Genomic DNA, 27,973 nt, shown 5'->3' with positions numbered 1-27,973 from the left:
CTATGAGGCGTCTGCTTTGGGAGCCTCTTTCCGCCCATTCTTGAGGGACGGAGAATCGGACGTCTTGACCGTTTTCCTCGGAGGACTTACTGGTTCACTGGCCAGCTCATGTAGTGACGGCTCTTTATACATGGCAACTGTAGAATAAAGGGAACACAATTATTTTTAAATAGTTGTTGGGGAACTTGCCAATTTTGTTAATCAGATTTTATAGGGTTTTGAAAACATTTGATAAATACAACATAACTATTTCTGTAAGTAAACATTAGGGCTGCACAATATATCACCAAAATGTTTGTTTTAATTTAACTCAAGGTGTTATTTCAAAAACTACATTAAAATATTGTTTCTAAGTATCACAAAATTTACTAAGGGCAATTGTAACGTAATTCACAATTGCCTTTTACTTGATTTAAAAGTTGCTTATGTTAACACTTTGCCTTTTAGTTAGTTAAATTATCCAATCAGTAAGCAGAATGTGCTTTCTGGTGAGTTGCCAGATCCAAATGCTTTGCAGTAAACCCAGAAATGCTTTCTATAATATGATGCATTGTGTCCTCATTTCATGGCAACCCTGGCTCAGTTGTAATTGCCATTTTTAATAAGTAGGCGAGTTTATTACATCTAATGCTTTTTAAGCCAACAGTTCCTGTGATGAGAATGTAGTACATATGTATATTTTATCCTTGTTTTCTAAATATTTGAACAGGCTTTTTAGATATCACTTAGTATAATAAGTTTTGTGTACCTTCTATAACTTTAGGCAGGAAGTGAGCTGCTCCCTTGTTCTTCTTGACCCTGTTCCCCTTCATGATCTGGCCATCCCGATTGATACCGATATACCAGGACCGCCCTGACTGGGTCTGCCGGTACAGCATGGAGGAGTATGTCACGTAGTAGTTCTCAAACACACTCTCCTTGAACTTGCACTCTGGGGTAAAGTGCTCCTAAAAGAAAACATTAGCATAAAAAATATAAGTAAACAAATATAAAGATTATTTTAGACCTCCATGAGAAATGCATAAGTCTTTGAGCATAGATTTTTTTTATACATGTATGAGCACACAAGAAAAAGCATAAACATCAGCATTGCAACATATTAATTAGGTGACTTTGCCCTGAGGGAAAGGAAGGCTAGAATTATATCTGGACTGGAGATTCTTTGAAAGCGTGAAAGCTCTCCTTCCTTTGGGAATGTTAAGAAAAGAATGCACACGTGAAGAAATTACAAGAGCATATCTTCTAAACAGAACACATCCCTGAAGGAAAGATGAAAGGATCCAGCATTGAAACCCACCTTAGTGCTATAACTAATAAAATATTTAGAGTATAGTCCTCCACTGCCCACTGAGTGTACAGACTGTTTGACACACTCCAATAGGACAGAAGAAAAAAAAAAGATTTGGATATTATTGGAGGATTATGGGGCAGGATGAGAGGTCAGTGGGGGTTAAGAATGTAATAACACAACAAATGTCTGACTGTTCATTCTTTTAAATTAGTATGTGTCCGTGATGCATAATACTTCAACTTGTGTATAATCATATATAGTGCTAATGCAGATGAGTATCAAAACACTGTTTGTAGTTAGACATAGATATCATCGTCTCATCTCTTTAAAGAATGCATTTTTTTTTCAGTATTATACTATATCATAAATAGATTGTGATTTAACACTGTGTTCATTGCTAAAGCAGCTTAATAATAGAAGCAGGTTCATTGATTTCCTGTTCAAATCTGTAGACCTGCGAGGCTCCACCTCTTCATAGTGGAACTTCACCATAGAAAACAATGGATTTTCACTTGCTTGTTATTATTGTTCAAAATTATGGCCCTACATGTATGACCTAGTGTCTGATTTTTTATTTTTTTTTGTAATTGCAAGTATGGTGTCTGAGCACTTGCGCCTCAAATTCAGAACAATGAATCAGTCAAAATAGAACTCTGAGTAAGCTAATGATGAAGGAATGCTGTTATAACATGGTTAAAAGCTCATAAAAGTCGATTTTACATAATATATCCCCTTTAACATGCTGCTCTCATGACATGTCAATTGTCTGTGACTGAGTGCATCTGAATATACATTACCAAATCAAATTAGACCCTCTGGATCAAATCCAGCAGTTGAGCTGCTTGTTGTAAATGATTGTGTCATAGCAGCATTTGGCCCAGCAGTCTGTCCTCAACATAAGGACTACTGAACCCTGCATAATGCTCCTCACTGATGCTAACCAGTAGCGACAGATATACATCTCTGTGAGCCTGTCAGTCTGGACAGGGTCCTTCCTCTGTCTCAGAGCAAAGACGATCTTTTGGATTGATTAAGTGAGAGCAGCCGGGCAGAAAAGGCTGACGAGGAATTTCTGTGACACCACGAACGATGAAGGATTGTTCTAGAATCACAAGTTAGCTGACTTTAATACAAAACACACAAAGACAGGGAGACTGAGAAGACACTTTTCCATTTAATCACAGATCATCAACTTTCTCCTTCACATGGAGGCACCATTCTTTAGACTCAGATTATAATACAATGCTTAAACCTCTTTTTGAGTCATTGACCTGCCATCGTGCTGGGCAGTTTACACCTCTCTTTGCACTGCAAAAACAAGGGCTTACCTTTAACAAACTCTCCCACAACATCACATCACTGAGCTATTTTAAGATCCTCTGACAGGTTTGATATCTTCTGCTGTGCTAACACAAAGAGGATGGGATCGATAGATGATCCGCTTCATTCATTATTAATCAGGCCAGATAGAAAGGGGTTGGGAAGTGCAGGGGACAGAAGGAGAGGAAAGGTAGCAGAAGATCACTAGGAGGGAGAGGGCAGAGGAGGAGGGATTGTGGCTAATAGAGTAGATCCAGCTTCAGTGCTTTACCCTCTGGGACTAAAGCCGGAGCACTGCACTTTAATCTGTGCACCCCACGCAGCGACACTCACCTCCGTCATGAAAGTGAAGCCACGACTTGACCGCGATACCCTTGAACTCCACCTCTGACTGTCTGCACTGATCACCTCCAGTGTCACTGTGAAGCACCTTTCATATGCTGACTCCTTATTATTAGCATGTCAGAATGTGACCATCTTCAGAGAGATCACTAAGAAGTAACCTTGTGTGAATTATTTCTTCTCATTGAAAAATCTGAATGATACACTGGTAATTTGATGCACCTTTATTTTCTTCCACAGTATTCAACTTGAAGCATTAACTTTAGAAAGGCCATCTCTGTAAAACAGGATGAAAGAACATATTTGTTTACTTAATATGTATGTTTCCTCTTTATATATTTTTTTCTTTTTATTACAATCTGATTTCTTGAGGGCAAATATTTATGTGTCAGTATCCTCTGTTGCTGTAAACAACTGTGCACTGGAAATTAACCTCTACTCCTCAACACATCCTTGAAGTGACCTCCAGACCTGACCACAAACGACCACCAAGGACTCTGAGTCCTTCTTTACCATCTAGATTTACAGCTGCTGACGGTCACCATAAAAGTGTAGTGTATATTTTAGAATATTTCCACCTCAGTGAAGAGTGGTAGTGACGAAATAAAAAACATGAATTATTGTGATACGTCTCAAGACGGAAATTAATTCAAATGAAAGACATGGAAAGGTAATACATAGCATCCGTGCTGAGAATCCCGAACCTGGGAAAAACCTTTTTATGATGCAGAGCAGCAACCCAACCTTCACCTCCTGCCCACACACACTACCTCCTTCTTCATCCCTCGTGTCTGATTACATCTATTCTACCTGCTTTAGGGCGCTTAACTCTCCATCCCATCATGCACTGGGAATGCTCCTAACTCGTACCCACCACATTAGAGCACTGAAGTAGTAAAAGAAGGGCAAAACATTTGGCTTGCAAACTGGAACAGTGAAATGTTTATATTATTATCATAGCAAAAGCATGACAAATTTGTAATAATTTGTTTTCTTTATTGTTGTAAGAGTAACTAATGCAGGCAGAATATAGCCTTAGAATTCAAAACACATTATTGGTAATGATAATCTGCAATGCCTGTTTTAAACAGAAGGGGTCAGAGTGCCATACAAGCTTTTTCCACTGTATTGTCATCTGTCCTCTGAGGTTAATCTTTGTAGCTGCACCATCTCTAAGCTTCCCCAGACCTGTATTTCCACATAACATGGAGTTCATTCATAACTTTACCATACACCACATGGGACGTAATCTGTGTGTAAAAAAAGTCACTAGTTGGGCATGTTGCCACTGATCAAGTCAAGTCAAACGTGGATGTTGTAGCTGTGTTACATAAGTCAAAAGGGCATGGGCGCTTATTAAGATAGGCTTAGGGAGGATGAGACTAGCTGTTAATACTGTCTAGCACCACACATGTATGGTCTGTCTAATGCTTTATGATAGGCCAGGGACAGTGGCACAACAACGGCAGGGCAGACAATAATGTGAGGGGACTAGAGGCTGCATGTGATGACTGGCAGCTGGGAAAACCCTGTCAAACTGCAATAGGCAGCAATAACATTGGTGCTGGCATTCATACAGACAAGATACAAGTACAGGTGGTCTTTATATGCAAATTTGGCGTATGATTTTGTACTTGAGTGTTTTGAAAAAAAAAGTTACTTGGTTCAATGTTTATGCGTAAACAAACAATAACGATTCTAGCAATGTCCTGCCAAAATATGATGTGTAACTGTGCGTCATTCTCCCAAGGTTTACAACCACATGAACATTGCCAAGAACTAACTCTAATGAATTCTTTGGATAAATTTGGAAAATGAGTTAATCAGAAAGAATAACCATTCCTAAGTGCTCGGCCAAATGTTTGTCTTTATCATTGCCTTTTCTCCTCTGTAAGCCTTTCCTCGCACTCAGGTCAATTAGTCTTTCTGTTATTTTTGTCTCCATTTTCTCTTGTCTGTTGAGAGCGATGCAATCTGGCTGCCAGTGCTGTCCTGCATGTCAATGCAATTCTTTGCTGAAACCGCACCAGGGCATTGATTTTCTGAAGTACATCTTGAATGTTTTTTGTATCATTTAAACTACATTTTCCAAAACAAATTATAATATTCAAGTTTCCATTGTGTTTAGGTTCATAAACCATGTTTTTCATGTATTAAATCATTTTTACTGTGAAAGTGTTGAAGTGTGTCTGGAAGTCCAGTGCAGTAGTCGATGATTTGCATGGCTTACATTGGTTTACCTGTTAACACCATGTTGTTGTGGTTCAGCAGCAGCCTCGCTCATGCTGCTCTCTCTCGCTTGTTCTAATGTCTGGGGGAGTTTTCCGGAGCACATAGATTATAAAATGGGGCAGGAAAGAGCCAAGCTCTATTTTTGTATCAGGATCAGCCATTGTCACCTACAGCTAGTGAGGCTGAGATTTATGCCCAGACAAGGCCCTTTTCGTGATGCATCCTGGCACAACAGCCTGACCACTGAGCGTGTTGGGCGAGGACAAGGATATGTACAGCCAGTCTGTCAGGACATTGGAGGGAAACAGCCAAATAATAAGCCTCTGTAAGCAGCAGCAAACAGCGTCTTTATGCAGAGAGCAGAGGAAAGAGCTGGAGGCATGCTGCTAGTCACTCTGTCAATCACCACAACTTCTCTGGAGTGACAGTGATGGCGGCGTTTATGATAAATGAAAACATTTCTTGGCATTGTCACGCACTGCCGCCACATGCTTTTACATCTGAAGGCAAATCTGCACGTCCACACAGTGCCCAGTGGAATGCATAAAGGGCCATAGCATGCCACCTGCACGTCCTCTCGCATCAGCAAATTAGCTCATTACAAACGCCACTGAGAATACTATGGGGTTATAAAACCAGGCATGCTACATAACACACATAGTAGATGGCAGTTCTGGTGTTTCATACATGTACCATTCTTTATATGAAAGTCCCTGAAAGAGGTCAGTGTAGACTTTCTATACAGCTATTGACTGCTGCTGAGGAAATCCCTTCTGCTCTGCTATCGCAAGCTCCGCACCACAGTAATGCATGCTAATCAGGGACTCACAAGATAATATGAGGTGGCATAGTTGCTATAATTCAAGAGTTAACTTTCACATGCAGAAATGATGCTCTCCCTTCTATGCCTCATCTGCATAATACCACTCCGGCATTCAAAGCTTCTCAACATAATAGGACTTCAATCACATCTGCTCGGAGCCAACAAACCACATGCGAAATGGGAGAAAGAGGATTATATTATCACAAATATATTGACTGTCCAATCAAAACATTTGAGTCCATTACTGCATCTTTGAACTATTTTGGTACAATTCATATAAATCTAAATTATGAGAGCAAACGTAACACATGCTAACATCCTTTAATGCACTTAACAAAAGTTGGGGTTGCATTAGAAAGTGCATCTAACATAAAACCTTGCAAATTACTATGCAAATCTGTGTATACTCCACAGCAGATGTTATGCAGTGGTGCCCCCAGGAGGAATAAGCCAAAAGAAAGAAGAAAAAAATATATTTAGTTATTCAGATACAAATAATGTGCATCAGTGGCTAAGACTGTCAAAAAATCAATACTCATTCTAATAAATACTAAAACTAGCATTGAGATACTCATTTGACAAGTATCAATACTGAAAATCACAAAAATGGGACAAAATGGGACCATTCCTCTGAATGTACAATTTTAATCAGCCTTGATTAGAAATGATTAGTGAATTGATTAGTATTATTAAAGAAACTACTATTATATTGTGTAGGAAATTACATGCTTGGTAATATTGAACCTTGATCTGTTTTGAGATAGTATGATATAATTTTTTAAAAATTGTCATATTGTGTTTTACAAATCGTCTCTTGAAGGTAGCGCTATGCTCAAACAAACTTTTTCCACCCACACCTCCTATTGGTCAGCCTCAGCAATGAGAGGTGGATGAAATGTGAACTGCCAGAAGAAAGTTACCTCTTCAAGACAATATAAAAATACTAACTTTTTCATAAATTGTGATCAAATGTAAATCGTAATCTGTCTCCATGAACATTTTGTGACAATGCTCTTAAAATTTAACAATATTAAATACAGAGAAATCACAAGTACATATTTTATTTTGAAAATAGTTTTACCATATTCTACTACAGTCCTGTCTGCTTTTATGTAATTCTTCTAGGTCTATTGTATTTCTGTTGCACCAGGACTGTGAAAGCTTGTGCCTCTGTCCATGGTGCTGAAACCCTCCAACTATCCCAGGCTTTGTCCGACGAGCCAGTTACACAATGCCTCCATGAATCCCCCATGAATAATAGTAACAAAGAGTCTTATCCGCAGTGGACAGGCTGACTGAAAACACACAGGTGTAATTAATAACAGTAACAATAGCCGCTGCACCCTGAGCTCCGTGCGTGTCACAACTTGGAGTGTCCACTCAATTCAACAATAAAGTGAGCTGGACCAACGTTAATGTTTGTGCTACCAGTCTAAAACCAAGTGTCGACTATAAAAAGGCTCTTAAATACAAAGTGGCTCTTTATAAACTAGTGACTCCATAAATGCATCAATATCTGGCACCAGTGCCCTTAAGGGCCTTACAGTATGTGCCAGGTCACATTGCAATACCATCATCATTTACTATATTTAAAGGGCTATAATGTTTTTTCCTTCATCAAAAACATACCAGGAGTTGTGTTTTGTTTCATTCACACGTTTAACACACACACCCATCATATTTAGGCTGAGTTCTTGTCTCAAAGAGAAAACACTCTGTTCTACCTTGTGTTAATACAAGAAGTGCTCCACTGTGTTTTTAAATTCCATATACCTTCACTAGAATTATTTGGATAATTTCAGACCTGGAATTTCAAATCTCTACCGAACTAAAATTAAAAGGAGCTGAAAAAAACTGCTGAAAACTACCGGTTCATGACATCACAAGGAGGAACAGAGCATTTTGAGCTTTGGAGATGCAAACATTCTAATAATTCAGGATTGCACAAGCATGTGATAAAACAAAACACAACCCCAGGTAGCAGCATTATAATATGGCATAAAGCTCACAGTTTTGCATAATAAAGGATCTTAAAAAGTATTACTCTGCACAAGTGCTCAGTATAATGTGTTCACCATTCATTTTTTTCCCTCACATACAGCCCCTCTGTTTAATCCTGAAGATGTTGCGTTCATGTTGCTTAATCGAATTGCAACATATGCTGATTGTAGCACTAATTGTCTGAGGCTCCCCTTGATACTCCATTACCCATAGAAGAAATGTCATTTTTATGCAAAGAAAGGCATGATTCAGATATGTTGTATTGTACTTAACTACAATCTAATAGAAATATGTCCCCATAAATATGCCTAATTGCTTCTTATTTGCCTGCATCTAAACAATCCTTAACCCGGACATACTAAAGTAGCTTGATGGATTGCGGTGAATACATCATACACTGTTTCTTTTCTCTCTATATTTCAGCACAGTGGACAGACAGGTACACTGGCGTCATACAATTTAGTTGCGTTCACAATATGCATTTGTCACACGATGTGCCAATAACGTCTGTAACTGATCTCTGCAGAGTCAGTGTATGACCCAGGAAAACAAGAGCAAAGACCAAAGCTACCGGGCATCCACAAAATAAATACAGTTACGACACAGACAGCAATTAAAGACAAATTACTACTAACATTGTTGTTTGCTGTCCCTTTTTAAACTTATTTGAGAGCTGTTGCCAACCCATTACCATAAAATCACTCAACTTAAAGGTGCACTATGTACCTTTTAAAAGAAGGACTGCCACCTTTTTGTTTACATGGAGATGTTATGGCTTTTCATTATTTTTTACACAGTATGGTAACTATACATAAGATAAAGTTACCAGTCTGAGTTTTGCATAGGTGACCATACTTACCTTGAAAAGCAAGCATTATGATTGTCTTTCTTGCCAATAAAAACACCTATAATTGAATGAATGCAAGATTCATGTGCAATATCAACAGAACATTTCAGCCAAAACACATTTACGAGACAAGTAGATGACAGGTCCTCAACCAGAAATGTTACATGGTACACCTTTAAACATGTCAGTTTGTAGTTTTCTATGTAAATTCCTTTTCTGAACAAGATATTTGACAAATTTTGTTTTCATTTATAGTATTCACCTTGTCTGAACTATTTTACAAATGAAGGTTATATTTGCACATTATTTGCACATGTCCCTGATTGTGCCCCTGGACTGCTAATAGCTTTTGTGTAGTAGTATCTGTTTGATGACTGTCAAGTGATGGACCTCATCTCCCAAAGTGAATATTGAATTGCATTAAAACAGCAGATTTTTAATAGACTGCTTGGGAATTCTGATGAAGTGCAAATGAATTTCCTTTACACGTACATTAGCGATCTATGAGGCATACTTACAGAGGTGTAGAGGTAGCCTTCGCTGTTCATGGCCAGGTACAGTCCTGTCTTCGCACCCTGGATAGCCACTATTCTCAGTCCCACTGGAATTAAGTTGAACTGTGCTGGAATGAAAAGTTAAGAGGGAGAGAAGTAGTTACAAAGAAAGCAGTACAGGCTTTATGTAGCGAGGCTTAATGGTCACAGTGTCACCGCCGCATGCTACATCTTTCTCAAGCCCAGTGACCTCTTAGTTTATGGTGCAGCAAACACAACACCATGTCACCTTCTCTATTTTTCACTGCCTCTAAATCTGCTCCACAATGACAATGTTCTGCTTCGCTAGATGTAACTGAAATGTTTTGCTCGGCAAATAGAACTCCCCTGTCCAACAAACATCATAAAACATTTAGCACATTAAAAAGACTCCAACCAGGTTAGCCAGGGGTAAAGGCGAATACAAAGTGTGGAATGATGAGGGGAAAGGACAGACACTGCATCGCTGCTGGTCTCAAACCAAATTTAGATTGTGAAAGGTCAGGAGGAACATTCTCATCATCTCAACCTCTGGCTCTGTGTGGCTCTGAGCAGATTCTATTCCTCCTCTTTTACCCGGATAGTCATTTTGGGTTAACTTGGTTGAACATGGTCCTTACTATTATAAACCAATAGGGAAATGCTGATGATTTACTTCTTTTTTTTTTTCATTTGAGATTCAGTACAGTCACATGCATGTTTATCAAATACGCACAGTGCAATCTGAGAATTTCACATTCATAGTAATAATAATAATTCACATCATCATTAAAAAAGTAACAGTGACATAGGATGCATAATGTTATGAGTTTTTAATGTGCTGTTTATTTTTCAGTTAATTAGCTGGTTTATATTTTGAAGACATATGTCAACCCATTGTTAATTAGGGTATAATACTTTATCTAATGGAAATGTGTGTGTGGAGATAGCCACTGTGTAATGGGTGCTGAATAATTTAAAATGATAGAATGTCACCATAAAACATAAACATTGAGCAGAGTTGAATACAATTGAATACATGTCTTCATAATTATAATCTAAATCGTTATACAGTACAGGATAATATGGTTCTCATCCATCCCTGGTAATATGTATATGTACTGTATGACTTTAAGGCATAAAGACTTACTGAAAGAACTGCCTTCATCCCTTGTGCTGTCCACAGTCCCATCAGGCTGCATCTGCAGATAGTATCCATGCTGGCTGAACAGACGCGTCACGATGCCTTTCAGCTGAGGCTCTGCAAGAGACACCAGGGGAGAGCTTCTTAGCAACTGTGTAATAAAGACTCTGCACAACAGATTCATGCAGGTTAGATTAATACTGAGCTCAGATTCTTTGAGGGGAAATTAAGTCATTCATTTAAATGCAGTAAGTATGTAGTAAATGTATTTTTTTTTGGCCATTTTGTAGCAAACCTTTTACACAAATTACACACCAAGCAATGTATTTTGATGAATATTGAAATTATTTGTATGGCATATTTAGTCTTCATATATGTTTACATTTGTACATTTATATTTACTAAAATATAGATGCAGTATTGTAGTCAGTCACACTTGCACATTTGTCTCTTGAAGTGACTTACTGACTTGCATTGACTTAAAACTTTCCTTATGTGCCCTTTATGTATAGCTCACAAAATGTAATTCACCTGAGAACCACTTTAAATTACAGTGGAAGTTGCTGATAGACAGCACAATAAACACGTGCATTGCCCAAACACTGCTCAGGAGTCACAAGGACAGCCATACAGTAGGCCCACATTAGTCATCTCCTGCTCCGAACTGATATTTTTAGCAAAGCTCATGTCAACAGAGGTCAAAGTATAGTGAGAAACATTCATCCAAATGTAATATACAACATAATGAAGAGGTTGAATGTTTTATGAGCCCACTTCCTTTATTAAAGTTTGTATTTTAAGAACCACACACATTTTGCACATCATATACTCTTTCTGTATTCGATAAATTCACTCTCAATTTCATTAAAGACTTCTACCACAGTTTTCTTAAGTTTTAGTCTTAAACAGTAACCACCGGAGCCAGCCTCATCACTGGGATGTAAAAGGGAAACCCAGATGGTGGGTTGTCCCGACATAGCAAGCGCTCAGCTCAGATTATAATTAAGAAAGACAGTAGCTTTTTTGAATGAAACAAACCAGTGTCACAGGAATAATATGACGGTCAGATTATTGTAATCCCTCTTTTCTTGACATTTTTTAAGAAGTAAAACATCCACCTATTACTGGAAAATGGCACTATTGCTACAACCTTCATTATATGAATAAACTAAACTAAATATTAAACCATAATTAAAACTAAAACTAAACTAAATATAAATAAGAACTGAAATAGAAATACGTTCCAAGTCCAGACTAAACCAGGCCTAAAGAAGGTCCACAGATCTCCAAATCTGAAAAAATTAAAACTAAACAATCTAACCATTCTTTCCTTGTGCATTTCAGTAGAGCAGAGGAACCATGGATGAAGATCAGTCATGGTTCCAGTGGATTTGTGGTCACCTGGGAACATCCCACCCCTTCCTGGTTTAAGCTCTGCCCCTTTCCTCTCATCACTTCCCGACGTGGGACACACAGCACTGTGCTATCACCCTGTCCTCTACAGACTGCTAGGGGGAGTACAAAGGTAAGATGTGCAGGACTACACCCTATGGGACAGAATCAGTCAAAGTGTCCTACTCCCATTGTACCACACAAGCTCTCATCTTCCCCACTTTCAAAGGCGCTTGTCAAAACATCTTTCTTTTGCATTTCTTTTGTCTTCCTCTTGAGTTATGTACGCTTTCATCCTGACTAATAACTCCATACATCATCCAATCAGAGAGGAGGAAGCCGTTCATTACACAGTCGCAGAGATGAGAGATGAGAGAAAGAAGCAATGGGAAGTGTGGGGACCGCCAAGTCTTGTCTTTTCATTAAAAATGACAGGTGATGTGCGCTAGAGAAACCATGTTTAGGTTAGAAATTCAATAGACTGTTCATGCAATACAGGAGCAATCACATCTCCCCATGCTTACTGTCATGTATAGAAACGAATGTCTCTATTACCACAGTTTGCTAACATCAACAGTGATACAAAAGCCATTGTGTCCAACACGTCCCCTCCATTTAAACGTGACAACATTGCTAATATTACGATATAAACAGACCGTAATAGCATGTAGGGGATAGTTAAAGCACAGGTATTTGTGATGAGGCCATGGATTGAATACTTTTTCTGTCTGGAAAAACTGTGCATTGATGTCAAACTCAGTTTCACACTGAACTGCATTAGCAAATGAACATTGTTGGCCACTATATAGCTGATTGGCAAGCACTCATTCAGTACAAAATATATAGAGGCTTATCATAGGCCAGTTTTTATCACAAATTTCAATTACTGACTATATTTTCTATTTAATATTGTTATCAAACACATTTGAGCTTCTGGCATTTCATTTCTTTTATGATTGTCTGATATCAGGATTTTATCTCATGGTTTTGTAGTGTGCTAGTTAGAGATTTGATTTTCTGTCTATTGTAGTGCAAATTCTTTCTTGGTTAAATTTTGCTCCTATTTTGTAATGTAATGATAATAGACATTGCCAGAAAAGTAATTAAAATCTCCTACAATACAAGTCACCTAACTTGTGACTACAATGTAAGTTCACAAACTACATTTTAATGACTGTAAACAGAGGCAAATAATGCTTCAACGCATGAATTTTAATATGCTGAAAAGTTATTAATACATTTTTGCTCAGTGGCGCAAAAAGCAGCGCTGCCTACTGAAGCCTTCAGTCATTAGAGGCAGCAAATAACCTGCAGAAATGATTAATTAGTGCAGTAACTTTATTGCAGAAAGGCAAAAGAAAATAGGTAATAATTTCTGTACTTTTGTTGGATCTTTTTAGCAGTTTGTACTTGTCTTGTTCAGTGTAAACACATAACAGCTACTTAAGTGTGTTACTTTTTCAGCAAATTGGCCCTAATCACATGTAAATGAACAAACTGTATAATCACAACAGAGTGAAATCAAATAGCTGTGTTGCTCTGGCTCCCTGAGTGCATTGTGCCAAAACTATTGACAGCATCTGTGCCTCAGTGTTTAATATGGCAGTGTCTGGGCATTGGGGCTGAATACACACAGGGCTGCTATACAAATCTGTCACACTCTGTCATGCCTGCGAGTTATGCAGCCTGCTAATCATAACACAGGAACGAATTGAACGCACTCATTCTGAACGCTACACACCTGCTCAAAGCCGCCGCACTGAAATTGGTTTTTGAAGGTTACGAGTTGTAGGGAAATTAGGAGTAAATGAAGTTAATGAAGGCCAAATGGAAGATGTGCAAACTTAATTGCAAAATATTAGAATACTTTGAAAACACAATTTAAAAAAAAACAACTTTACGTTTTAGTTTGACAAATTGAAATATAACACATTGCTGGACTATTTTACTAGTTTTTAAAAATGCAAATTCAGGACCATAAAAAAGGGTAATTTTATTTTAAACCTGGTGATTTTTCTACTAGATACTGGATTGCCATGATGAGTTCTTTGCAAATGTTAGTAAGAATTTTTGATTGATATATCAGTGCTTTTACATAATTCTTTTGCCAATATATTGCCCATTGAATTATTTATGATGGATGAGGGCACTGCAAATAATCACATTCTAAAATTATTACAAAAATTATGTAATCAAGTAAGAAGATTATTAACATTAACTCTTCAATGTACATGTTTCTTTGCATGCTCAGAGCTTATATCTTTCTACTTAAAAATCGGCTGTTATTATTTTAGTTATTTCATCTGTACTATTTCTGGGCTCTACAAAATGTTTGAGTTGGTGCTGGTGCATTTGGTTGCTGCATAAGCCATAGAGGAGCAGTGACTGATAGTGACAAACAGTGACAGCGGTTTACCTCTGCTGGATTAGAGGAGCATGCAGAGCTGTTTACATGAGCACAGAGAGCTGTGTTAGTGTGACTCACAGTGTGCGCCTGTATCTCACCACTGGGCTAAACACCGGCCAATGAGAACACTAAGGTCACGTGTCCTCCTGACATCTGAAGACTCAATAAAGTAAAGTCTAGAATCCAATGATGTCTTAATTTCAGATGCAGGGCAAAGGTCTATGTAACACTATTGCAAATGTGCTGTTTTTGGGAGAAAATATTTGATCCATAAATGTTGAACTTTATCAATATTTGTTTGGGACTGTCATGTTATTTTTTGGCTTAAAGTCCTTTCAGTTGACAACAATCACATTTTAAAGGTTGAATAATGGCATCACTTTCTGAAGCTATTATATAAAATAAACATCTCTTTTGTTAATTTATACTTACAGAGAAGATGTTAAACTTTGTGTTCATTTTTGGATAAGCCCAGCAATTACAGAGATAATAACCACAAACCAGGTCTAGACCTGTCACGATAACAAATTCTGAAGTGGACTATATTGTTATTTACTTATTAAAAATAAATATAGACAATAAACAATAGTACTGAAACTAATTCATGCCACTGACACAAAAAGCTAAGAACAGATTTAAACCACAAATCCTATTCTAAATGTACAATATTGTTAAAAAATCATGAGCTGCAATAAATCAGAATAAAACACTTCAGTACTTAGTTTGCATCTGTAAAGAGTCATGGACATAATTGATTCAACCTTTTATGACTTAAATCTTATCATATAGCCAAAATATAACAAAAACATTTCACAGTAGTGCAAAGAAAATGTACACACAAGAAATACTGACCCCTAAAATATATTGTTCCAGTTTTCATATATTGAATGATAAGTTGATATAGTAATCATCATGACAGGCCTAATCAGATCCACGAATCTGCAAACTGACATTTCAACACTACCATATAATTCTGACCTATCCAATTTTAAACTACTGGGATTCTAAAATGTTGCAAGTTTATGATCTATATGTTAAGAATACGTGACTATTATTGTAATCAATGTAGGCATTCAACAGAACCACATACTACAAATAAACAGCAAGCGCATTTGTTAATAGATGATATTAGGGACGCCAGTTTCTGTTATAGTCTGCAATTACATTATACAATAAACTATTTTAAATTGTGTTCAATTCCAATCCCTTAACTTTTCAAAAGGGTTCCTGCAAAACCTCTGCCAAAATGTAAAGAAGTGCTCACTAGAAGTCGTTTTTCACGAGTCATTTTCTGTATTTGCCTCGGAAGGAAAACAATATTCACAAAGACGAGCTTTTCTCCCAGATAAGATTGATGTACCATGTTATGTAGCTAATATTTAAACAAATGTTTACACACACTTTTATATTAAATGCTTACTCCCAAGTGAACCATAAATATCTATAAGTGACAGCAAAATCTCACCAGGAGTTAAACCCATCTATTTAACTGACAGACATACAGAACTGCTGCATTAGCCACTTAAAAGCATACACAGTTGTTTTTATAGACCCATATGAATGAATAGGGCTGAATGATTGAAATGTGCATGGTGTGAACAGTGAGAGTGGATTTTGTGAGGAGTCTTGACCAAACTGAAGTAGGTTGACAAAGAAAATCTGGTATAAAAGTGTCAACTCAGCTCATATTGCCAGCTCATGTTATCTACTGTGAGCAAATGTTTCACATTGCTTCATTTTAAACACATAGAGTAAATGATGCATCAGCATTTAGAGGCAAACCCCTCCCTTGAACCAAATAGGAGCTTATATCCTGAATAATCCTGTGGTTTAATACTGTAAGTAGATTTGGGGACATATGCATGTAATAGTGTGTTTTGGTTTGGACTCTGAGGTTTGGTTTAAAATATTCTTGTCTTTTGTATTCATGGCCATGTTTTTCTATTAAGATTCAGGGGATTGACTCCAAAACTAGATCCATCTTTTCCCTCATCTTACTGGGCTGGACAATAGGCAGCATTTGAGTGACCCCCTGCTGTGGCCAAGATTACTGACATGACACTTTTTGCTTTATTGCTTTATCATCCAAGCAGAACTCTCCCCTTTGGTTATTATTGCATACATTATATTTTTGTCCAGCATCTATAGCTGAGACAGATGTAGCAGACAGCATGACAGACTGTATTATTAATAAATACATCAAATTTTTGTTCAGTACAGTAGTTTCAATGATTGTGTAGTGTTTTATGAAGCTGTTTTCCTCCCAGAGGTAAATAGATTTGTGTATCCTTGTGTATCTGTGTATCTGCAGTGACTGCAGATTCTCTCACAGGGCTAACCCCCTGTCACTAGATATTACCAGAAGCACCCAACAGGGCACTCCATTCACCAGGGTGTTTTCTGCAGAGTGTGGGGAGGCCACACCTGTCACCGTGGTGACATGAGGGGACACGAGTGGTCCTGAGTGGCTGATGCAGGTCACTGGAGTGTGGGTCACAAAGAGTTTGTGTTCAGGGATGACTCAGCAGCCCCGGCCCAGCTGACCAAACTCAGAAAGACCAATGGGACTGTGACCAATAGAGGAATAACAGATACAGTTTAAAGCAGAACACAAGATGCATATATATATATATATATATATATATATATATATATATATATATATATATATATATATATATATATATATATATATATATATATATATATATATATATATATATATATATATATATATATATATATATATATAGATAGATAGATATATATATAGATATTTTTTTTTTTTTTTTGACTTAGACAATACATGTGTTGATTTGAGAGTTTTTAATATTAATTGCTGTGTGTTTTGTTTTACATTCTGTTATGCACACAATACAATGAAAGATTTATGACCTGGCATGTTTTCTATTTATAATCTTGTGTTATTTCAGAACTGACAGTAACGGTATTTGAGAGAGTTTGGTTTTGATATTTCCTTTCTTTAAAGAATGTCTGAAAATACTGTTATCTGTCTCTTGTAAGGATAAATATGCCTGTAAAGGCATGTTTTGTCAACAGTCCAATCACCACAGCATTTGTGTTTATTAAATTGGGCTCCATGCTAATCCCAGCTCTGCGCCTCTCGCTGCACACTCTACACAGGGATGCCCCTCATCAATTTACATTCAGCACCGATAATCACTTTGAAAATCACCTGGGGTAGACTGGAGCCTAATCCTACAGCCATGCACACTGCAATTATGTGTCTCGGAATAAATGAGGTCAATGCACATAAGAACCCAAGGTAATCGCTTCATGCATCACCAGTGCCATCAAGGACACTTAAACTCTGCGCTGCCGATGTAATTGCTCTGAAAAATAAGCAGTAGACTTGGGCTTTTTATCACCAATCAGTGGAGTGTGTGGCTCGATGTTGGTTATCGTTACATTCATACTGATCTGCCTTGATTTGTTCCCACTGTGTGACTGGGCCTATTCTCGATAAGGTTGGAGGTAATTACTGGGGTCTGCTTCAGTGCACGGCCAAGGGCACTTCCTCCTCTTCACTGACCGACCGAAATACAGGGGCTTTCCCAGGATTATATATTACCAGGACTCCCCAAATGCTGCTCGATAGCATACACCCCATTAATGTAAAGAGAGGATGGGGGACAAATGCTAATTACATTATAATGTTGTCATAAATTGCTGAATCGGTAGTTATTTCTCACAGTCCTGATTAACCAAAATAACCAAAATGATTGACCCACAAAATATATACAATTAGAAATTGAATGTTTGTCTATTAAAATATAATGCTAAATTAGGCTTAATGTCACATTCACCGCGTTACTACCTGAGCATGTAAGGCCATACTGTATGGAATAGGAACAGTGTCTCTGGTGTGGAGCTTGATTCTACTTCTAATAAAAGGAGAACATAGTTTCCTGCCTTTTCCCTCCTCTAAACTGGGCCATGTGCTCCACAGAGCTGCTAGTAATTATCAACCTGGTGGGAAGATACAGAGAGAACAAGAGGACAAGAGAGAGAAAGGCTGAGGCACAGAATAGAGATTTCATGAAACTGATGATGTGAAACAGAGACCATCAAATATAAAATGTACATTTTAAACCCAAAGGGTCTATTTGAGCTCACTCATGGCCTTACAATATGCTTTTTTAAAGATCCTATGGGATTTTACTGCAATTTGGAAGTGTAATATTATCTTTTAGGGAAAAAAGACAAAGGTTATTATGAGATTTTTTAGCGCTATCACAAGATAATGTGTATTTAATAATGCCAAACATTACTTTTGTATTTATATTGTCAGGGGAAATCCACCTCTGTTCTTACTGTAAGAAAAGAACACAACCACAGAGATCTACAGAGAAAATAGTGTAATCTGAGGCAGACCTCACACTTCCCTCTTACAATGCTTCGTAAATACTGAGACATGACAATGACACGGAGCACAAAGTGCTGCTGTGTTACCTGTGCTTACTAATGCTGCTGACATATCAGACACCACTGACATGCACACACGCATACACACACACACTGTGTATGTGTCTCATTAGCATTAGACAGGTGCAGCTCTCTGACAAGTCCACACAGGAGACACACCTCTCTTCAATAATGTATTATACACTTTATAAGGGCCACATGGAAAAAGAACCAAGGCACAAGACTGCAACACCCGAGCACACCTCATGTATCCTTATTTATGCAGGCCCTCCAGCAACAACACAAATAACCACATAAATATATGCAGAACAAACAACCACAAAAATGCCTTTGCTCTCCCAGAAGGGTCCCAAGCAGTCAGATCGAGTGATGATCACAGAGGCAGGCAAACAACGAGAGGAACTGGAGTGTGGACAATAAAGACTTTCAAATTTAGGCTAGGATTGATATGCTTTTCCTCTCACTGTGAAGTAGGAAATAATCAGAAGAGATTAGCAGCATGACTGGAAATCCAGAACAAAATATGCACAATATGTATGTGTGGATGGAAATGGGCTCCTTAATATACATAACATATACAGTGTTCAAACATGAGCAAAAGTAATACCTACCTCATGCAAATCTCATGCAAAAAATAAATACTAAGAAGAAATATTCAGTGCCTGCTGCTTGCAGAAAATGCATACCTTGAATACAGCACATAACACATAGCCTTTTTAGATCAATGTACAAATGCATTGTGGTTGACATTGCCGCTAGCTAACATGTTGTGTTGGTCTCTTGTGTTGTAAACCAGTTTTAAACTACAGTGCAGTTCTCAGTAGCTTATGATCCATAGGAGCTTTTATACAAGGTCAAGTTATCAAATGTTTTAGGTTGTTTAGCTGAAGTCTTAACTCATCTGTTTTATTTTGCTCTATATACTTAAAAAGGAAGACTTTATCGGTTGGGGCATCAACATATTTTTAAAGTAGCAATAACACAACCTCAGTCTTCTTGCAGTAAAGTGACTGTTAGCTTTCTGTTATATGTAACTTTTTTCCAATTCAACAGATATAACATTTAGGTTTCAAATTCTTAATTGCAACAGTCCAAATGTTTCACACTTACAAAACACATGGATAAGTCACCACCATGTTACCATATTGCTACTTTGAAAACAGCACACATTGTTGGCTGTGACTCTGTTTCTATGTCCCATCACCAACACCCCCCTTTCCCCAATTCACATTTGTGTCCTCCTCTCAACATGTCTGCCGCTTAGTGTTTCCCCTGTCTTTCTCTTGTCGCAGCTTCACTTTGTCCTTGTCATCTTTAATAAAGCCACCCACATATTTAATTTAGCCGCATAGTGTAGGAGGTTAAGGTGCACTCTTTGGGACACTCGGTTAAAGGGGGGTTGTTTTATTGTGCACAAATCCATTCGCTTGGCCACTTAGACTAAGACTTACGGTCATTGTCAACACTGTCACCTCTGACTTATTATCAGATCTAATCTCTGACAAAAACAAGTCCTCCAATGTGACTTCATTTAAGAAGATTTGGAGGCTCAAAGACACCGTGTTATATAAATTTAAATTAAAATAAATGAACTATGGCCTTCTAATCGTGGGTGTATAAAAGTTCACCCAGAGCGGCCAAAGTCATGTTGGGCTGCGGTTGTAATCTATGTCCTCATCTTGTATGCTATTAAGAGCTCACCAGCTGTACCCCTCTCACTTGGTACCACATATTTAGAAGCTCCTGATGAAATAAGGGTTAAAGCTGAAAATCCCTGGTGGCGGAGTGACCTTAAAAGCAATCAAGCGTTGGCAAAAACACTACTGCAGTTTGGGAGTGTGTCTTGTTAGTTGTACAGGCAAATGACCAGGCGACACAAAGTTATTGAGCTGAGAAATACACTTGACATGAACCAAGTTTAAAAGATATTGCATTTGTAGGTGGGACAGTAATGTGTGCTATTCGGAGCAGTGAGAAATTAGGCTTCTTGTTTTGTTAGAAGTTGATCAGAATTGCAATTTATTGTAGTATACTTTAGCACAAATAAAGACAATACTATTTTTTTTTTATTTTACAACTTAATAATGTACAATTCTTTAGTTATCTTCAGTTGTTTTAAATATTCTATATAAATAAACTTGAATTGAATTGAGTCTGTATCACTGCAAGATGAAATAGCGTGATGAGAGGTCGAACGGTAAAGGGGTGGTGCATTGTTTGGCTCATGTTACTGTTTTTTTTTTTTTTTTTTTGTGTGTGCCCCAATTTGTTTGTCCCCTTGGAAATCAGACTCGATTGGTCAGGGAGCAGCTCTATTCCTTGTTTAGATTTGTTTAGAATAGAGAAAAAACGATTAACATGGCTGACCAGACAGGGCACCTTCAACTGCCCAAATGTTGCGATGTATTGTCTGATGTCTGGTTGAAAATGCTTCCATCAGAAAATGCACTCCTTAAGTCTATTAAACAGATAAAAGCAGAGAGGTCAAAGTAACTGACAGAGAGCCAAAGAAATGTAACACAATTCTTTTTGATTTCTTAGCAGTTGGACAGTTCGGCAGTTCTGTTGTTCGCCATCCAATGTAGTTATTATTTAACCTCTTTAGCCTTATTTAGCCTCAGACTTGGTAAACACCCTTTAAATTCATTATTACTTGTTTTAAAACTCTCATATTTCACTAAACGTGAGCTTTATGCCATGTTATAATGCTTTTATCTCCTCAACAACATACTACGAGTTTTGTTTCATTCACACATGTCCTGTGTGATTAGTTCAAAATGCTCTGTTCCACCTTGTGATGCCACATAGTTGTAGTTTCCAAGTTTACTTTAGCTACTTTTATTTCAGTAGAAATGGATAATTCCAGGATTGAAATTATCCAAATGATTCTAGTGACGGTATATAGACTTTAAAACACAGTAAATTACTTCCTGTGTTACCACATGACATGACACGGTGGATCAGAGTATTTTTTGTTTGAGAGAAGAACTCTACCAACTCTAACAACCTAAATATGCAGGGTTGTGTGCGTTTATGTGTGAATGAAACAAAACACAACTCCGGGTATGTTTTTGATGAAGAAACAACATTACAAAGATAAAAAAATTTTGTAATATGGGCCCTTTTAAATATTGACCAAATTTAAATAACACACAAAATCAACTAAGACATAATCATTTAAAAAGATGCCGGAAATGCATATTCACACTGCAGACATTTTCTGTCTGAGAAATGCTGGTCTTGTTGTAGCTTTGGTGTTGCACATCAATTATGCCAATTAAAACATTTTGAAGTGGCACATAGGCTGCACGCCCACTCAAAAACAACAGCAGCAGCACACGACTAATAAGACAACCATTTTGAATCATATTAAACATCAGACTACCTGCTTTACAATTCAAAAAGTGCTTAATGTTTCTGCTGAAGCACTGTGCAGAGGCAGTTAATATCTAACCCCATGATTTCTGCGCTTCATCTTCTTCTCCACATGTAGCTTTTACACAACACACTGATTCACCCGCCCACCTTTACTTAATCTCCCTCCTATCTGCATTCACTTTGCTGTAGACTGACTACCTTATCACAATATATTCGTCATAACATTTTAGTAACACTGAATTTTAGTGCTTTTGATCCTTCATTTTGGTTTCATTGTCTCTTGTAGAGCTATGTAAACAGGCTTCAAAATGAAAGACATTTCAAGTTGTTTTAGTAATTACTTTATATATAAACTCTTTAAATGTGGCAATACATATCAGAAAAAAAGTTTGATCTTTCAAATCAATATTAATTCTTTTGCATCAAGTACCATAAGGTTAATGTTACACTACTGTATACTTTTATTGAGATTCATCCTCTGCATTTGACCCATCCTTTAACACAGCTGGGGCAACCTGGCGGGAGCAGTGTGCAGCCGCAGTGCAGCGCCCGGGGACCCATCTCCAGATCTTGAGCTAGGCTTGCTCAGTCAGGACTACCCTAGCCGGTGGAGTTTGCCTATTATGCATGTTTTGAGTTGATGGGGGAAACCGGAGCACCCGGAGGAAACCCACTCATACACAGGGACAAAATGCGAACTCAACACAGAAAGGCCCGGGAGTCGAATCAGGGACCTTCTTGGTGTGATGCAAGAGCCACCCTCTCATTCTTACACTATACTAAATTACATTATTTGAGCATACTTTCTTGTTATAGGTCCACTGTATAACTTTTCTTGTGGAGGGTCTGCAATCTTCTTGTCTCCACAGAGATGTTGTTGCTTTGTCTTAAATGTATTCATTATGCATTTACTGAATAACATGGGTTTTTATTAACTTAAAAACTTGAATTCTTACTGTGAGTGGACTTGCCTCTGCACAGATCTGACATGTAACATGGCTCCATGGTGTTCCTTGCTGTTTCCATACAGATAAATAAGTGTAATAACATACTGTGGAACATCTGAGGCAACAACTCCATGGAGAGAACCTGGCAAAGCATCCTCTACAAACAAAACCCTTTAACAATGCCTTATTTCATATTTTGACATTGAACCAAGGCTGTACCATTAACCGGATTAATCAAGGTACAGTATATTCATCAAGACTCGTTTAATCGTCAGTGATCAGCTTGAGTCTTTGTAATGTTCTCTGACAGGAAAAGTAGGTAGTTTGGAGCAGTGTTCAGACTTTGGAGGAAGAAATGTGTTTCATCTACTAGAATCTGGTATTCCCTCGTGCAAAAGTGAGATGTAATTTGCAATGTTTGGTTAGTGAAACTTTGAATGCTACATCTCACTATTTTATTGCTATGTTCTTTATTATCCATGTGCCCGATGCTGTTGTCCTTTTTCGGTTGAGTTCACATGGGCTCTCCCTTCCCTCCCCCCCTGACTCCCTCCCTCTCTGTGTGTCTCCCTCTCTGACCCCTGCTACAGTCACTAAAGTTCTGATGGGGAGCTACCTAACACTGCACTGTCTGATCAGGTGTTGTCGAGTAAGCGAGTTTGCAGGTTTGCCCTGATCTCCTGGGGTCAGCTTAATGCTATCCTTTGCTGAATCTCTCCTTGTAACCCGGTCCGGAGCTTGCCAACCGGGGGCCTCCTCTTGTGCTCTCCCTATTGATGATGGTCTCTTTTTTGGGGGGATGCTGCTGACAACATACTACAATGTACCACCATGCCAAACAGCCCACTCCTTGCTCTGGGATGTCGATCTGTGCATTACATCAGATGCTGAGAGTTGCCTTTCCACATGGATATTTATATTGTAGTCAGTCCAGTTGTTTAGTGGTTGGACAGAGCACAGAGGCGTGGGGATGGGCCGTTCAATACCACCCCTTCTGGTTTCCTTCAAGTCAGATTTCACCTTGAACAAACTAAGAGGCTGATTATCGATTAATCACTAGACATTAATGAGCTGAATTGATTGGAAAAGAGGGCAACAGTATAGATTCTTGACAGTGGGGAGGTGGGATTTTTGTATTAGTTTATCTGGACTAGCAATAGTAAAGTCAGATTAATCGCAATCAAATCAAAATTGCAAATTGAATGGACACAACTTTGAACCCTATAGATTAGATCTATACAAATATCTTCTGAAATAAACATGATTCTTGTATTAATTTGTCATTTCATAGCTCTATTTGCTCTTTTTGTTAATTATCCTGAATGCTTTTAAAATGTAAACTTTGAACAGAGTCCTACTAGTAAAACATAAATCACAGCATCACTTATTTCCCAAATCATTCACCTCTACTGAGAGTATATGCAAGTCTCCTGTAAACTGAGTGTAAATGATATTACCATTTGCCCATATCCCTTCGTATGTCTTTTACTTTATGGCTATAAATAAAGGTTGTCTGCACTGATGCTAATAGGGCAACTGTAAACATGTTACTCAGTGTTGTCATGATACCACTTCCATGTTGATTTTGTTAATAAAGAAAAGGCTTGATACTTGATATTTATTTCAGTACAAGAATAATAATAATATACAATTCTTCAGACAATATGGTGTGTAATTATAAACACAAAATAATAGTTTCTGTTGTGTTTTTATATCTATTTCTGATATAGCCTTTTTTTTTTTTTTTTTTCCCAGTATCTATGCTTGTCCAAACCAGTAGTCTGTTTTAGCATTTGTATTTGGGTATTGATATTTTGACCACCCTATCTATCCATTTGGGAGAAATGCTTTTGGGTGGAGGCCACTTGTCCTCTCTATGTCTGTAACTATGTTCACACACTCACCAAAATCTGATTATTATCAGATTTCTGGGCCTTTAAGATTATTTAAATGACATGCAAACCACGGAATCTGATGTGAGTGATCAGAGGGGCTATGATCAGAAAGAAATTAGTTGATTTTGCTACTTACATTTCATTTTAATAATCTTATAACTCAAAAAATCAGATAATAATCAGAATTAGACTGCGCATTTAATTGCAGAGATGGGTATTGGATAAATAGTTAATGCACCCCAAAGGAAAATTTAGGCCTTCATTGCTATGGACTCTCAGTAGACACTACTGAGACTGACACTAAATTGTCTTGTTTTTTCCCATAATTAAGCAGCCCTCGATACTTTTAGCATAAAGTGAATCCACTGGAAATATATCAAATATATTTTTTAAGTGTTTCATATTTGCTGAATCAAACTAGATGTGATTTCAAACTACTGAATGGCTGTGTTGAGTGAACAGTAAGTAAAGTAACAGTAACTGTTTAGATAAGATTTATCTAAGATGGACTTGGCAGGGGACAACATAACACGCTAATCCCAATTTGCATCAGTCACAACATCAGAAAAAATAAAACATTCACGTAAAACTAGCATTCTAAATGAGTCTATACAAAATGCAACAATAAAATACATAAAAACAGTTAAAGAACTAAAGACTGAGATAATGATCTCCAGCCTTTCCTAAAGGCTACATTATATAACATAATCAAATTAAACACAATTTGTTTTGATTACCCTACAATGAGCTTTTTTGTGAGTGAACTTTGATAGATGACATTTATAATTCTTCTTCACTCAGCTGTGCATTAATGTATTACCTCAAATAAGTATTAATCAAACATTTCCTCAGTAATGATTAGTGCACATTTTTGATCATTCGTCACTTCATTGCCTTTTTCATACGATTCATGTGGTCTAATACACAATAATTTTCCAGTTAGTCAGTAATTTCATCCTATTCAAGTAGCAGCCCTGCATGGTGAAATTCTATTCATGCTTCATTCTGTGCAAGAAGCTATAAAGGCATTGCAGTGCCACAGTGTTCTGCACAAAATTATAAAATAAAAAACAAATGTAATTGAGTGATTGTCCTGGTGACTAGTGGTACGTACTACTGCATGTACGGTTCCTTGCTGCTATGATTGTATTACAGTATGTTATGAACTCCAGCATTACTTCAAATACTGATTTGCTTTAGGTTTCTTGGTTAATCATTTCTGTAACTTATAGGAAATGGGAAGCAGGAAATGCCATATTGTGAAGTGATCACTGTATCACTGTAGGGGCTGGTTTACATCTATAGATTAAATCTTGCTTCTTAGTCTTACTAAATCCTTTTTGTTTAGGTTGGAACTTGGAAGTATTAGTATTTCTGGGAAAGCACATTATTTACATTTGAGCATATTCAGAAACTGCATTTCATAAAAGCACATACAAACATCTGGTATTACATAAAACACAACTGGACAGATTATGCAGCACAAACTGGAAATGGTGACCTTTTCAGTGAAATCATTTGTTATGTCATGTTATTTTCATTATTATTATTTGAGAATCCATTCAGTTTTGTGAAAATATTTTGTATACATTAGAATATATATTTATTTTATACATATTACTTTAACTGTACCCATACCTATAAATTTGACTTAAAACTAACATTGCAATGAATATAGTTTATTTTGTCTAACTGTTATTCATCCTTAACACAGGCACATTTGGTTAATTAAAAATATTTAGACAAAAAATGTAAAACCTAATTTTGACTTCTACAGTTATTGCATGACATGAGGCTTGCAAATGAAATGAAAGTACTCATCATCCCCAGTGCAGGCTCGCGCATCGTTCTCACGTTCAATCTGCTTAGATGCAGTCTTTAGCTGCGGGGGTTTGAGGAGGAGGAGGGGGTCTGCAAAACTCACTGTTTCTTATCCAATCAGCCATGAAAGCATGTGGCCTCTTTATGATAGATGTTTGTTCTGCCATATTTCTGTAGTTTGCATAACTCATCTTAACCATCCAGCAAAAAATTATGCATAGATACAGAGAAAATGTGTGCAGTTATAAATTAAAAACCTTAATAGTTCTGATACGAAATGAATCATGGTGTCACTACAGCTGTGGCTCTTAAACTTTTCAGATCTGAGCACTGTTAGTACTAACAGAACTAAACCAGGTTTATTACAGGACTTCAGCCTAAAATGGCTAAACCTGGTCTCAAGAATTACTAATACTTTTGAACACTGGCAAAGACAAAGTAAGACAAAGCACACAAATAAGTATCTGAACTACAGTAAATGAATACTAGAACTGCCACCACCAGAAACAGCCAACTTACCACCAGTGGTACCCCTACCTCAGTTTGAGAACCACTACACTACAGTATTTGACGTTTTCAAAATGTACATACTCACCAACAGTTACAAAATTCAACATAAATTCAACATAAAACAATGGTGTAGAGAACATTAAATATTTCCCTTTTTTAAGTTGACAGGGGGTGAAGGAAAAATGATGCTCTCCTGGCATCACAATATTATCCAGTAAAACCTTCAGGAGACAACCAGCCTTGAGACAACACAGACTTGAGCTATGAAGACCTCCAATGAACGACAAGCTTTAGAGTCCAGGGGGTTTGAAATTATGGACATCACAAAGAGACACAAAATATGAATCTTTGTTTTTGGTATTATACAACAAAACAATCTCGTCTTTATAATAAACCTAATTCCATGACGTCCGAAGCGTACAAAAATGCCTGATGGGAATGAGTCGTCATTGGTTAGAAGAGGGTGACTCACCTGGCCTTTTTTCGTTGCGCCCTTTCCGACCCCCGCACAGGCGCACTTTGGAGATGAGGACCAGGATCTGCTTCTGGCACAGGGACTTGTTGCTCTTGGGACAGGGCTTACGTTTGCTGGCTACCGGTCGGTTGGCGTGGTCGTCCTTGACTGCCCGTTTCTGTCTGATGAGAGAGCTGGCGAGAGCTGCCAT

At 37.6% G+C, this 27,973-nt stretch overlaps 1 protein-coding gene across 2 annotated transcripts; it reads right to left on the bottom strand.

Moving 5' to 3' along the window:
- fgf11b (fibroblast growth factor 11b) lies at nt 1-27,973 on the bottom strand. Of its 2 annotated transcripts, none has more exons than XM_020930265.1 (5): nt 27,781-27,973; nt 10,519-10,629; nt 9,375-9,478; nt 749-947; nt 1-137 (listed from the first exon to the last, which is right to left on the bottom strand). In XM_020930265.1, exons 1-5 carry the CDS (start codon nt 27,971-27,973, stop codon nt 1-3), a joined length of 744 nt encoding a protein of 247 aa, XP_020785924.1. The 2 variants fall into 2 exon arrangements, with proteins under 2 accessions (XP_020785924.1, XP_055004568.1); XM_055148593.1 differs by lacking the exon at nt 27,781-27,973 and adding an exon at nt 15,777-15,792.

This window comes from Boleophthalmus pectinirostris, unplaced genomic scaffold, assembly GCF_026225935.1.
Source record: "Boleophthalmus pectinirostris isolate CB_2022bp ecotype Guang Dong unplaced genomic scaffold, ASM2622593v1 HiC_scaffold_12, whole genome shotgun sequence".
Lineage (NCBI taxonomy): Eukaryota > Metazoa > Chordata > Actinopteri > Gobiiformes > Gobiidae > Boleophthalmus > Boleophthalmus pectinirostris.
This window is presented reverse-complemented; position numbering and strand designations above follow the sequence as displayed.